Here is a 14816-nt window from a genome sequence, read left to right on the forward strand (position 1 = left end):
AAATGGTTGATGGATGGAGTCAATACAATTAATTTTGATCATATTAACTGGATGTCACCACAACCCCTCTTATGAGATACAGGATCCTAAACATTTGATAGTGATTGCTACTCTGTGATGCACAAATACCATACAGAAAAGCCTCATATTATTGTTAAACATTTTGTTAAAATTGTGCATTGACTGCTGTTAATTCATATTATAAATACTGTCATGAAAACTTTTTCCTTGCTGAATAATCTGCAAGCTTAAGCCTCGTACAGTTTGGTGATAAAAGGAATGTAGCACTGTTCCTGTAATGCAGACCAGATGTTAAAACTATTTTGCCTGACTACTGTCTTTTTATTGTTAATTGCACATAAAATCTGACATGCAATTAAATTAGGTTATCAATAAAGAAATAACAATTAAAAAATATTTCATGTTCTGATTCCAGTTTTCACTTTCCTGAGATGCATCTATCTATGTTTTTAAAACTGCTACACCACAAAACAAGGGGCACAATGATGATGGGCTTTCCTATACTATTTGCATGGTATTCAGACAGCAAAGAAACTTTAAGAGCCTGTATCTCTTAAGAAGAATTGCAGCAACCTTCAATCCATATGGCCAAAATTGCTTGCATTGACCCCCTCTACTACCTATTTAATTTTGTCAATCTCATTTCTTAATGCCTTATATAAAGTAACATAACAAGTACATATAAAAAAACCTAACTTAAACTTGTTGTTCGGTATCAATCGTATTAGTGCAGAAAAATAGTGTATGTTTGGGAGGGGGCGCGCATGTAACGTGGTGGATCGGTGCTGGAGGGAGAAAGGGTAATGGCGTCTACGTATTACACGTTGTGATGACGATTTGTACCTGTCCAGTTTGTATTGATTCAGTTTATATTAAAGATAACTAAGAGACTTTAAGCTTCGTTTTATCATCTGTCCGGAAACATTGCGAAGGCTCATTGACATAAATTGGTCCGTCGAGGCGGATTCTGGTGTGGTTGGCGAGGGTTAAGCCTAATAGAGACAGCAGCTATTTCATCCATCGACATCCAGCCGGATACCCGAAAACTTAAACAGTGAGTACCGTTTAATTGTTTCTTGGACGACGATCAATACGACCTCGTGAATAGTATAGGCATTTCGGATACATTGGGAATTGGAGGACATCTTAAGGCATAACGAGCATTCAAGATGGAGGCACTCTTAAACCGAAGGAAGGTACTAAAGGGACGGGTAACCAGGATTGAAAATATATTAGAGGAACATGGAATTCAACCTCTCGGTGAGGTAACGGCACAACTATATCTTAAAAAATTAAACACGTTATCGGACGAAATCGATCAGTTACAACAAGACATTAGTGGAGAATGTTTGGAAGACGAATTTGAGGTACATGATGCTCAATATAACACACTAATTGGTCGCGTGGAAGCCATGACCATTCGACTCATGACTGTTGAACAAAATTCAACAACCATAAGTTCAGTACCCAACAGTGCGACTGGAACAGAAGTTAAACTTCCAAGATTGGAACTCCCGGTTTTTAACGGCAAGTACGACGAATGGCTCTCCTTCCGCGATTTATTCACAGCAACTGTTCATAATAATTCTACACTATCTAGTGCCCAAAAACTCCAATATTTGAAATCCTCAGTACGACAGGACGCCGCTTTATTGATTCAATCCATCCCCATCACGGATGGAAACTATCAGGAAGCTTGGGATACATTGTTAAAAAGATACAATCACAATCGTGAGATAATTGATTCGTACATTCAGAAGTTATTCAAGCAACCCAACATTGCACATGAATCAGCCACTGCGTTACGACACTTACTAGATACAACTAATGAGTGTATTCGTGCACTAAAGGTATTAAAGCAACCTGTACAACATTGGGACTCTATTCTGCTGTATATCCTCAGAGAAAAAATGGATCAAGAATCTCGTAGACAATGGGAACTTGCTCAGAAGGACGCAGAAGAACCAACATTTAAAAACATAACCTCTTTTTTAGAACAACGAGCTAGAGCACTGGCTGTTTCCCAACCCAATATTCATTCTGACCAATCAAGGCCAACATCCAGACTTCGTCAGTTTTCACAGTCCAAGCAAATATCTGCTGCAGCACACCATGGTATTGTGCAGCCAGCATGTCCCATATGTCATGGCCCACATTCAGTTTTCAAGTGTTCGACATTTTTGGGCGCATCGGTGAACGAACGGAGAGATCTAGTTAAGAAGCATGAGTTATGCTACAACTGCTTGAAGCTTGGACATCCGGCAACAAAGTGTAAAGCAGGTCACTGCAAAAAATGTTCACATAAACATAACACCCTTATACATCAAGATGGCCCACATGACAGTGCAACAACCTCCAGCAGGGTTGTAGAACCAGAAGTCAGGTCACACATGTCAAAGCAATCAAGTGGGCATAGACAAGTATTGCTATCCACTGCTGTCATTCAAGTGAGGAACTTTCAAGGAGAACTACAACCATGTCGGGCTCTATTGGATTCTGCCTCTCAAACAAGTTTTATTACTGAACGTTGTGCTCAGCAACTTAGACTGAAGCGGAAACCATCTAACGTAACTATTTCAGGAATTAATTCTACCGGTATTAGCACCGCGTCCAGTAGTTTATGCATTAACATAAGGGTTACCTCAAGCAATTCAGAGGATATTTGTGTAGAAACACTAATTACTCCAAATGTGACAACAAACTTGCCGAATTTCCACTGTGACCCGTCCAATTGGGCACATATAAAGGGACTTCAATTGGCGGACCCAACCTTTCATAAACCAGGCACAATCGATATACTTTTAGGTGCAGATGTTTACAATGAGGTTATTTGTCCAGGGCAGTGCAAGGGACCACCAGGAACTCCTAGCGCATTGAACACAGTATTTGGTTGGGTACTATCAGGACCAATAGGTTTGAACCAACCACCAGTTTCAGTCAAGGTTCATCACTGTAGTATTAATAATCAGCTAAAAAAATTCTGGGAATTGGAAGAACTGCCTGAAATAAGACATTTAACAACACAGGAACAACTGTGTGAAACCATTTTTTATAGTACACATTCACGTGATTCAACCGGCAGGTATGTGGTTCGTCTCCCTTTCAAAAACTCCACACACAGGCTTGGAGAGTCAAGAAAGACGGCCATTAGACGGTTTCAACAACTAGAACACAGGCTACAAGGGAACAACAATCTGTATAATCAATATAAATCTTTTTTGGATGAATATTTATCCTTGGGACATATGGAAGCAATTAGACAGGAGGAAATCCAGCTCAACCCTTCAAGGACATATTATCTTCCCCATCATGCAGTGTTCAAAGACACAAGTACTACAACCAAGCTTCGGGTTGTTTTTGATGCATCGGCTAAAACTACCACAGGACACTCACTCAATGATGAGCTTCTGGTTGGACCAAGAATACAGGATGAGTTACTCAGTTTGTTAATTCGGTTTCGGTTTCCTGTTGTTGCGATGGTAGCAGATCTTGAAAAAATGTACCGGCAGATTTGGATACATCCAGATGACAGAGATTTTCAAAGAATCATTTGGAGGAACCATCCAACCGAGCCTCTTAAGGATTATCGATTATTAACAGTCACCTACGGTACGGCTTCAGCACCATATCTAGCTACCAAGGTTCTCCAACAATTGGCTAAGGACGAGGGTGCAAGGTTTCCATTGGCAGCTACAGTGCTCACTCAAGACTTTTATGTTGACGACCTAATGACAGGGGCTAACTCAACAGAAGAAGCCCTTAGACTTCAAGCAGAACTCATTCAACTGACACAACAGGGTGGGTTTAATCTTCGGAAGTGGGTGTCAAATCACCCATTGATACTAGATGCAATTTCACCAGAACTAAGAGAGATTCAACTCCCATTTCAAATAGATAATGAGAAGTCAGTCAAGACGTTAGGTCTTCAGTGGCATCCTGCAACTGATCACCTTTCCTTCACTGCAACCACCTTACCAGAACACATCAATAGTACTAAACGAACAATCTTGTCAGATATTGCAAGGATCTTTGATCCGCTTGGCTTACTTGCACCAGTAACTATTCGCGCAAAATTGATGCTCCAAGAACTTTGGCAGCTCAAATCAGACTGGGATGATCACTTACCGAGAGACCTTGAGAAAAGATGGCAGGCATTTCGAGACCAATTGGATCAAATTAGAACTATCAAGATCCAACGTTGTGTTGGTCAGTCAAGTATCGAAGACATTAGTTTACACGGCTTTTGTGATGCCTCTGAAAGGGCGTTTGCGGCAGCGGTTTATTTGAGGACTATGGCTCATAATAAGGGTAGTCAAGTTTATCTCATAGCGGCAAAAACGAGAGTTGCACCCTTGAAAACAACCAGTTTGCCTAGACTGGAGCTATGTGGAGCTGTTCTTCTGGCAAGACTGATCAGAACAATTCAATCCTCCCTAAGGAGACCCATCACCGAAGTTCATGCCTGGTCAGACTCTACGATCACACTTTCTTGGTTATCATCGTCTCCACAACGTTGGAAAACATTTGTTGCCAATCGAGTTGCGGAAGTTCAAACTACTATTCCCAACGCCAAATGGCATCACATTTCTAGCGAAGAAAATCCAGCGGACTGTGCTTCCCGAGGGATTTCAGCAACTGAGTTACTATCTCAGTCACTTTGGTGGCATGGCCCTCATTGGCTTCTTGACACTCAATTCCCAGAAACAAATCCTGCGTTATGTAATAGTGCAGAATGTGCTGTCGAAGAAAGGAAGATCCATACCATTGTGGCTCACACTCGAATGGATGAGTCATTATTGACCACGTTTTCATCATTGTCTAAGCTAAAAAGAGTCACAGCATTCGTACACAGATTTATCAACAATTGTCGTCTTCCTGCTACTGCACGTCAGATAGGTCCTATATCAAAGCAAGAATTAGATTCAGCTCTCTTATATTGGGTTAAGGTGATCCAGCACAACAGCTTCGGCCCAGAGATTGAGGCATTAAGGAATAACAAACCGCTTCCAAGCAAGGGTAAAGTAACACAATTACATCCCTATCTTGACCACAACGGAATTCTCAGGGTGGGCGGAAGACTTAGATATGCGAAGATAACTCCTGATCAAGCACACCCCATCTTGTTATCACATCGTAACAAGCTTGTACAGTTACTCATAGACATGGAGCATAAGAGATTACTACATGGAGGTCTCCAACTAGTGATGTCAACCTTACAACAACGTTTTTGGATAATTGGAGCCCGGGACGCCATTCGACATCACATAAGACGATGCATTCCGTGCGTGAGACAACGTGCAGAAACTGCCCAACAACTTATGGGTGATTTACCGCCAATGCGGGTGAATCCAGCGCGTCCTTTCCTTAAGTGCGGAGTCGACTTTGCAGGCCCCTTTCAACTTCGCCTCATCAAGGGTCGAGGTCAACATTCATTCAAGTCATACTTAGCGGTGTTTGTGTGTTTTGTCACTCGAGCTGTTCATCTTGAACTAGTCAGTGCACTGACAACAGATGCATTCTTAGCAGCTCTCAAGCGGTTTGTAGCTCGACGAGGAAAATGCTCTGATATTTTCAGTGACTGTGGTACCAATTTTATTGGAGCAGATCGAGAACTCAAAAAATTCATCAATTATGTTTCAATCAGGCAACATACTAATGAGATATACAACTGGCTTGCCAACGAAGGCATTTCATGGCACTTCAGCCCTCCTGCAGCCCCTCACTTTGGAGGTCTGTGGGAGGCTGGAGTAAGGTCAGTGAAATACCATCTAAAAAGGGTACTTGGACCTCATCGACTGACTCTATGAGGAAATGGAAACACTGTTGTGTCAAATTGAAGCCTGCTTAAACTCCAGACCACTCACAGCACTTAGCAGTGATCCTAATGATCTCACAGTTCTCACACCAGGACACTTCATTATTGGCGATTCCCTTTCAGCAATTCCTGAGCCAGATCTCACTAGCATCAATTCTAACCGCCTTTCTCGATGGCAGCTAGGCCAACAGATGTTGCAACATTTCTGGAGACGGTGGAAACGTGAATATCTTGTAAGGCTACAACAACGACCTAAATGGGCAGCCAAAAGGGAGAACATCAAGATTGGTGAGTTAGTGTTACTCAAGGAGGACGATCTACCACCCACAAAATGGAAGATGGCGAGAGTTTGTGAACTTCATCCTGGAGAGGACAATTGTGTACGGGTCGTGACAGTCAAATTGGCATCCGGTCAACAGCTCAAGCGACCTATTGTGAAGATATGCCCACTTCCTCTTGATTAACTGATTAGTGACACTGGTCTTGTAACCACGTCAGATTGAAACTGTTCTTTCAAGGTGGGCGGGATGTTCGGTATCAATCGTATTAGTGCAGAAAAAAGTGTATGTTTGGGAGGGGGCGCGCATGTAACGTGGTTGATCGGTGCTGGAGGGAGAAAGGGTAATGGCGTCTACGTATTACACGTTGTGATGACGATTTGTACCTGTCCAGTTTGTATTGATTCAGTTTATATTAAAGATAACTAAGAGACTTTAAGCTTCGTTTTATCATCTGTCCGGAAACATTGCGAAGGCTCATTGACACTTGTATTATCTCCCAATCATATAAAATCTCTTACATTGGAAAATTCTTGAAGTAGAAATGTCTTTGCAAACAATTATATACATAGAGTATTGTATGATCATGTTTGACAACTAATACTTAATGTTTAGTCTACTTGATTATCTTGTTTTTTTTTTTTTTTTTTTGAAGTATGGATGAATGACTGTTATTTTGTAATTTGTGAAGTGATAAAATTTTTAAAGAAATTGTTTTATATTTTTATTTAGAGAAATCAATGTCTGGAATTATCATCAGTGTCTAGTTTTAAATGACAGCAGCTTGTGGCTGTTTCTAACATATGGGAGCTTGGTGACAATTACCGTTTTACATAACAAAGTGTATATGTATGTATATGTATATATATGTATATATACACACAGGGTTCCTATGCACCTGGAAAGTCAGGGATTTTCATTAGTTTGTCATTAGTCCCTGACATTCCATGAAAAAGTCATGGAATGTCAGGGAATTTGTCAAAAATTGTCAAAAAGTCAGGGAATTTATCGAAAATTGTCAAAAAGTCAGGGAATTTGTCTCCTTAGCTGCCTTGTTGATTTCGTTTGCTGAGTATGGCTGACCAAGCATAGCCATCTGCAGGTGGCAAGAAGTAATGCTGCGATCTTTAATAAGAAAATAGACCTTCGTTCCGATCTCCTCTTCCAGCACATATAAGCCACAACTGGGGATGCATCCACGCCCATGGCCTGCAACCACTACACAGGCAACTCAGTCGGCCAACAGAAGCCCAACTGCAGAGTTGGGCTTCTGTTAATATATAGAATAATTAATATATAGTTAATATATAGAAAAATTGATGATGATTTTTTCACAGATAACTGCAATAGTGGCTAAGCATTTGTCACATCATTAATAGTAAAAATTATTGTAGATTACAAGTGTTTACACATTAGTGTTAGGATAGGTTTATTATTCTTTTTGTTCAGTAGGCACTAAATGGGCCTTTTATCAAGCCTGTTAATGGTTTGGCCATGTCCCAAAGGACAGTTGGTGACAAAGAACAGGATCCAACATATTCAGGATAGACCATTCTCAAAAAATCCCTGGAGTTTTTTGACTAAACTGGATTCCTTTTCAGATCCTTCAGAGCAATAAGCTGATGCCTTAACCCAGTGGTGGGCAAACTTTTTTAATGGGGGGCCACAAAGTTTAAGAAATTCTAGAGGAGGGCCAGAATTATAGAAAAAATGCATTTTGTGTTAAAGCTTTTAATCATAATATTATAAAAACATTACAGCATTACACACAAATGTTACAAATTACCTTTTACCTTAAATAATAATTAATTTAACTTTTATTCGAAGGCCCTGCCATGGTAGGCGTGTGAGACATATGGAATTGTTTTTGATTTTCCATAATATTTTCGAAAGCAGGTTCCAGCTGTGACGAAGCAACTTTCAGCAGTGCGAAAAGGTGTTCATCAGTCAATCGGTTTCTGATTGAGTTTTTCCGCAATTTCATGGTCGAAAAAGTCTGTTCGCACACATAAGACGACGCAAACATCGCCATAATTTTCTGGGCGTGAGCAATCATCTTTGGGAATTCAGCTTTCCGCAGTGCTCTATAAAAATCTAGTTTTGTGGAATTCAAGAACAATTGCTTTAAATGGGTACTGCACTGCATTTCAATAATTTCCAACTGCAATTCTGCAGATACATTTTCCGGATCTACATTAAACGGCATCGAGAAAACATCTAGCGATGATTGAATGTTCTTAAAATCTTGAAACCTAGTTTCAAATTCTGTGTGAAGTTTTTTCAACGCCTGACTGAATTCTTTTAGTTTGTTCTCACTCACTGGTGACATGGATTTTAAACGCAGAAAGTGAGTTAAATCGTTCTTCGCCATGCAGTTATAAAACAGAAAAAGCTGAGTTTTAAATGATTTCAGACAACCCCAAGTCTCATCTATAAATTGGTTCTTTCCTTGCAATTTTTTATTTAATTTGTTATAGTGTTCGAGCAAATCGGTAAAAAATGCAAAATCGGTACGCCAATCTTTGTCTTCGAAGATTTGGAAATCAGACCATTTGTCTGTTTTATTCTTTAAGAAATCTTGTATTTCCTCTTTTAAATTTCAAACCCGTTCAAATGCATATCCACAACTTAACCATCTTACTTTCGTGTGGTAAAGAAGGTCAGAATAATCTGCGTCGACTTCAATCAGAAATTCTTGGAATTGTCGGTGTACCAAGCCCCGAGATCGAATCGTATTAATTAGTTTTAAAACCACATTAAGTACATGGGTAATATCTATTGCAGCTTTACAAAGGACGTCCTGGTGAATTATACAATGTAAAAATACAACATCGTGATTAGGATTCTGGTTCCAAAAAATACCTGAAAATCCCGCGTTTTTTCCAACCATATTTGGGGCTCCATCTGTAGTTATATTGCATAATTTTGAAATAGGCGCATTTAAATTTTGAAGACCTTCGGAAAATTCGTTATAAATTATTTGCCCCGTCGTTTTTCCTTTTATCGATTGCAAACAAGCTAGCTCTTCAGTAATATTAAATTCGTCGTCAACGCCTTTAATGAAGATTAATAATTGAGCAGTGTCACTTCTATCCGTACTTTCATCCATCGTCACGGAAAAATATTTAAAGTTTTCTATACGCTGCCTAAATTGAGTCGACAAGTTTGATGCAATGGCATCAATTCGCGTTGTTACTGTTTTTCGCGATAAGCTGACAGACTCAAACTCTAATTTTTTCTGGACATAAAATTTTACTCATACTCACCATACAATCTTTTACAAATTCTCCTTCTGAGTATGGTTTGTTATTTTTAGCTATTTTATAAGCCACAACATATCCAGCCAGTGTAGAAGCCTTTTGAGCAGTGTTTTGCTTTATAAACACATTCCGTTGAGCAGATATTGTTTTTTTAGGTTTTCCGCATTTACCTTTTTTTCTGCGTCATTCATCAAAGCATATTTGGTTTTTAATGTTTGGTGTTGAAATGACGAGCAAGGTTAAAATCTTTAAATACCGCCACTGCTTCATTACAAATAAGACATACTGGCTTACCGTTGTATTCCGTAAAAAAGTATTTCCAAGCCCACTCTTCTTTAAACAGACGACACTTGGAATCGACTTTTCGTTTTTTATATGCCATTATCCCAAAAGCGCAGATTTTTTTTAAAACGATTATGAATGTAAAGCGTTACGCGAACAAGCAAGAACAAGAGACAAAATTAACGTAAAACGTGCGGCTCGGTCAGTGACAGCTGGTGAGTGGCGAGTGGCGACTGAGTTCACTCGCCCCCGCCGCCCGCGCCTCTCATTTCACCACGCTTTGCGCCCCGTATTACGCAACACATGAACTACGCGGCTAGTTTAGCTTCACCTATAGGTTATGCATCTATTATTCTACTAAGTAGAATCTACTTTATACTTCTCGACTGTCAAAACACACATTATAGCGGGCCATATACTATCCATGTCGATGGACCCTCGGTGGGCTGGATTAAATACCTTTGCAGGCTGGAGTTGGCCCGCGGGCCGTACTTTGCCCATCACTGCCTTAACCTCTCTTGTCATTTGTTTATCAGTAATATGATGCTGTTTGGAAAAAGGAATATGAATTATATGAATAGAGTAGTGTGTGTATAAAGGAAATATGAAATATTTTTACATAAGTTTGTCAAATTTCACAAAATACAATGATTAATAGTTATTGTTTTTGTAAAATAATTTTATTTTTCAGAATATCCGTAAAAAAGCTTATACAACAACTGCTTCATTTTTAGCAGATGTCAAATGGATCTTGCACAATCACATAACATGTTGTAAGTAATTTTAAAATGTTTTATTAATATAAAAAATTTTCATAGGTTATATGTTTTAATTTTTGTTTTGGCTATATTTTTGGCATAAAATTGTGATACATAATTTAAGTCAATATAATGATGATTAATAGTCTGTTCATGAATGATGTCATATACGTTTTTTATTGCTTATTTGTAAATAAAATAATTTGAATGTTTTGTTAATAGATGAGCTATTTAATTTAATTTTATTTTTGATCTTGATTTTTTCAATTTAATTTTACATTTCTATGATGTTTACATAGTTTATTAATATTTCTATTTTTATATTATGTAATATGTTTATGTAGTTGATATACTAGCCACTATGATAATTTACTAGGACTAATTACTGCATTTTTACCAGCGGGATTTTTACTATTGGTTAATAAGTCTGTGTTTTTTTTAGGTAAAAATAAAAGACTTTTTTTTATAGAAAATAAAAATTTTATTCACTGTTTTCATCAAGTACTTTTGGCATTTTTTGGGGAGCTTCATAATACCTGGTTTAAAAAACTTCCAGGTTTTTTTGGCAAAAAACTATTTCAACCACTGTTTTATATTGTGATCAGAAATGAAGCACTGTTTGTTTAAATAATTTTGATGGGAGCAAAATAAGTGGAAATTGGAAGAAGCAAGGTTTGAGTGAATATGGAGGATGAGCTAAGACATCCCAGCCATGCTCCAACCATTTTTGCTGGGTTTACAAGGATGCATGTAGTCAGGTATTATCATAGTGGAAGATGACCCTCTTATGATTCACCAGTTCTGGATGCTTCTCCTGAATCGCTGTATTTAATTTGTCCAGCTGGTCACAGTATACGTCGGAATTGATTATTTTGTTTTTTGGAAGCAGTTCGTAAAACAAAACATCTTTCCAATCCCACCAAATCAAGAGCATGATTTTGTTTAGATGAAGTCCAGCTTTTGAAGTGGTTTTAGTGGTTACTAAAACCACTTCACTGCTGTGCTTCTCCACAATTTTTTGTGATTGATGTAGACATAAACAATCCACTTTTCATCCCCCCATCACCATTTGCTTCAAAAATGGGTCACTTTCCTATGTTTTTTAAGAGAATCAGAGATGGAAATATAAGTGATGTGATTGTCTTCACTGAGTTCATATGGAACCCAAACATCAAGCTCGCGCTGATGTATCCAAGTTGACAGTTCATTTTCCATGCTTGATTTCAATATTTGAAGAATACCTGCAATCTCCTGCCTCGTATGGCTTGGATTACTGTTGACGAATTCTTTTATTTGATCGCTTTCAATCTCAACTGGTCGACCTGTTTGTGGTGCATCTTGAACAGAAAAATCTCTGGAACAAAACCCTGCAAACCACTTCTGACACATATGTTCTTTCATGACATCCTTACTGTACATCTCACATATTTTTTTTTCTCCAGGTTTTCACTGTTTTTTTGTATTTTTTAAAATAAAAAAACAATATATTGATTAATAAATCAACAAACGCCTAAATAATCGGGCTACTAAATGGCTATAATTAATTAATAAATACAAATGAATTTGGTATAAAGGTAAGTGTTAGGTGCCATCTCTTAACTGAATTAATAATTATAATTTTAATAATTTAATAAATAATTTAGAACAATCTGGAAGAAAATAACTGATCCGGGGCGGGACTTGAACCTGCAGCCTCTGCCTGCTGCGCGGTGCACTACCAATTGTGCTGCCCGGACCCCAAGCCAGTCATTGCTTCCAGACATACTTAAATTTCGATATAACCATCCACGTAGTCATGGACGGTTATATCGTTATTCGATTTGTTCATAGTCCAAACTGTTCATTAACTGATCACCCACTGTATACAGATGTTAATAAAAAGTATTATTTCAACATATTATTCTATATTAGATGAAATGTCATCAGGATCAAAGAATGATCAGAAAAAAATAATTATTTTTGTAATTATTGTAGAATATATATTGTATATCAAAAATATATTTTATACTATGAAAACATTTTACAGATATGAATATTTTCAAAGCTACTATAAATTGAGTTTATCTATGATAACTTATCTTCATTATTTTATTTATTGTATTTTTATAATAATTTTATGTTTAAGATATAGTGAATTGAAATACTTTGTGTTGTTGAAATTCAAAAAGATAAATATATAGCATTCTTTTTAATATTAAATAATTTTGAAGTATAAATCAATATGAATAATTTTAAATTTAAGTTATTTAAATTCTTTAAATTATTCATACTAAAATTTATGTTTATTCTTTCAATTAAAAATAATCAAGTTGTCTAGATTATATAAGATACACTCAAAATACAATTGATTGTACTCATATACTTTGAAAAGAATCATAATTTTGTACGGATAACCTGCAGATTATCTGTGTTTTAAAAAGAATTTGAAATGTGGGTGCATGTTATGTGATGGGTCAGGTTATCTGCCAATTTTAAATTCCAGTCATGAGTTAAAGTTGACTCACACTATAATTATTTTCTATTTAATTTGTTTCCAGTTTATTTTATTACTACTACTTGTGAGATTAGAGAAGATATAGGGTGTTAATTTGCAAAATTATTTAAATTAATAATTTAATTTTTTAAATTGTTAAAATAATATTTATAATTTTTGATAATGATTCAAAAGAAGTTTCCATTGAAATAACTTCCTGGTTGATGATGTCAAATATGTCAAGAACTTTCGATTTTGTCTGTTTGGATAAAAATCTCTATTTTTAGCCTTAAAGAATTATATGACTATAATCAACAGTCAATACAGAATGTTATGTAATAGAAATAATGTCAAGTCAAATTAAGACATTTTAGAAAATCATTAAAATAATAAAATGTAAAATCAAAAGTATTATCAAAAACTAACGGAAATAGACTTCCTTTTCATCGACAGAGTTGAGATGAATTATAGAACAAGTCTTGGCTGGCTGCAGACCACTAGGCCCTATAAAAGGGAGCCATTTTAGTGCCAAAATGCACAGTTTCTAAGAGAGGTGAAGCCATACAAGATATAAGAAATTATCAGTGCAGTCCATGGAAGGATAGAAGCCATACCCATACGATGTTAGGTGCAGTTCATCAGAGGAATAATTAGAACCTGAACTGGCCACACGGAACTCTAAGGCACAGTCCATAGGCAGCCATTCAAGAAATACTTATTGGGTGCAGTTCCCGCATGTGTAGACATTATTAGTATTGTTATATGTGAATATGAGAAGATTACAAGTTCTTTGAATACGACTTGCTATAAGAAGTTGCTGAGGTATTGATCGTTAGATATCTGTAAACTCTCTCTCCACACGCGAACTAAGATATAGATTAAGTTAGTAATAAGATAGATTAAGGTTATTTAGGCTTAGATATAGTAGTTTGAATTATCTTTTGTTGCATTTCATGTTATTATAATATTGTTGTGATTTGCATTTATTGTATATTTCTAATTTTGTATTAATTAATTGTATATTCCTAATTGTAAATTTAATATAAACTAAAAATTAGTGTATATTAAATTTGTTTATTATTTAAATGCATGACTTTTCATTCTACCGCTCACTTGATGCTCTCGTATAATTCGCGAGACGAATTACTACGTGTGTTATTCTGCATATAACAAAACTGAATAACTAGTGTCGGGCTCCTGACGTTAAGGAGAACGTTGATTTTGTGATCATCGATCCCCAATCTTTTATCTTTAAGTCCCTCCTACCACTTCGGAACCATAAGGTAACCATTTCCTAAATTGGGTATGACAAATTGAGAAACTGTTTCACCAACAGGTGTCGATTAGGTGTTACTCAAGTTTTTTCCGAACTTAGATAGGTAACCTCGATTACGTTCTCACACTACTGGTCAAAGGGAATTAGTCATAAAATAAAATAAAAACAATAAATTTTTTTTATTTATTGTTACATTTAATTTACATAATAGGACTGTTCATGTACACCTGCAATTGAAATATGGGGGTGGCCAGTGAGTACAAGGATGATTTTTTTTCAGTATTTTACAAGAATTTCTCAGTATCCACTTTCCTGTTAAGTCTTCATACTGTATCATACTCGCAAGGTGTTTTCAAATGCTTGTTAATGAAGACAATACACAAATGCGTGTTGCTTGTGCCTTCATGCCTCTGTACTAAGCTGTTATCTTTGTTAATGCACATTTAGACTGAAAGTTAATTTAATTTTTTAAATTTTATACAATGTTAGTTTAATTAATGTAAAACAGGTTTCTACCTTACAGAGTTTAAAAATAAAGCAAAAAGGTAATATCATTTTTAGTTTTAATTTCATTAATTATTATTTTGAATTAAATTTAATAATTATTAAATAAAATTATTAAATTTAATTAAAAAATTATTTTAATTATAGTT

At 36.5% G+C, this 14816-nt stretch overlaps 2 protein-coding genes across 7 annotated transcripts in view; one reads left to right on the forward strand and one right to left on the reverse strand.

Annotated features, from left to right (window-relative positions):
- Positions 1-14816, reverse strand: part of LOC136972479 (THAP domain-containing protein 1-like) — a 306926-nt gene that overhangs the window by 51338 nt on the left and 240772 nt on the right. The gene's annotated exons all lie outside the window — the stretch shown is intronic.
- The window catches only part of LOC136972206 (putative leucine-rich repeat-containing protein DDB_G0290503), a 119463-nt gene that overhangs the window by 39911 nt on the left and 64736 nt on the right, over positions 1-14816 (forward strand). For all 5 annotated transcript variants that reach the window (XM_067266769.1, XM_067266789.1, XM_067266783.1 and 2 more), the window contains one exon: positions 10348-10429. In XM_067266769.1, coding sequence (XP_067122870.1) covers positions 10348-10429 — 82 coding nt within the window. The remainder of the gene's footprint in view (positions 1-10347; positions 10430-14816) is intronic.

This window comes from Centruroides vittatus, unplaced genomic scaffold, assembly GCF_030686945.1.
Source record: "Centruroides vittatus isolate TY-2023 unplaced genomic scaffold, ASM3068694v2 contig_1057, whole genome shotgun sequence".
NCBI lineage: Eukaryota > Metazoa > Arthropoda > Arachnida > Scorpiones > Buthidae > Centruroides > Centruroides vittatus.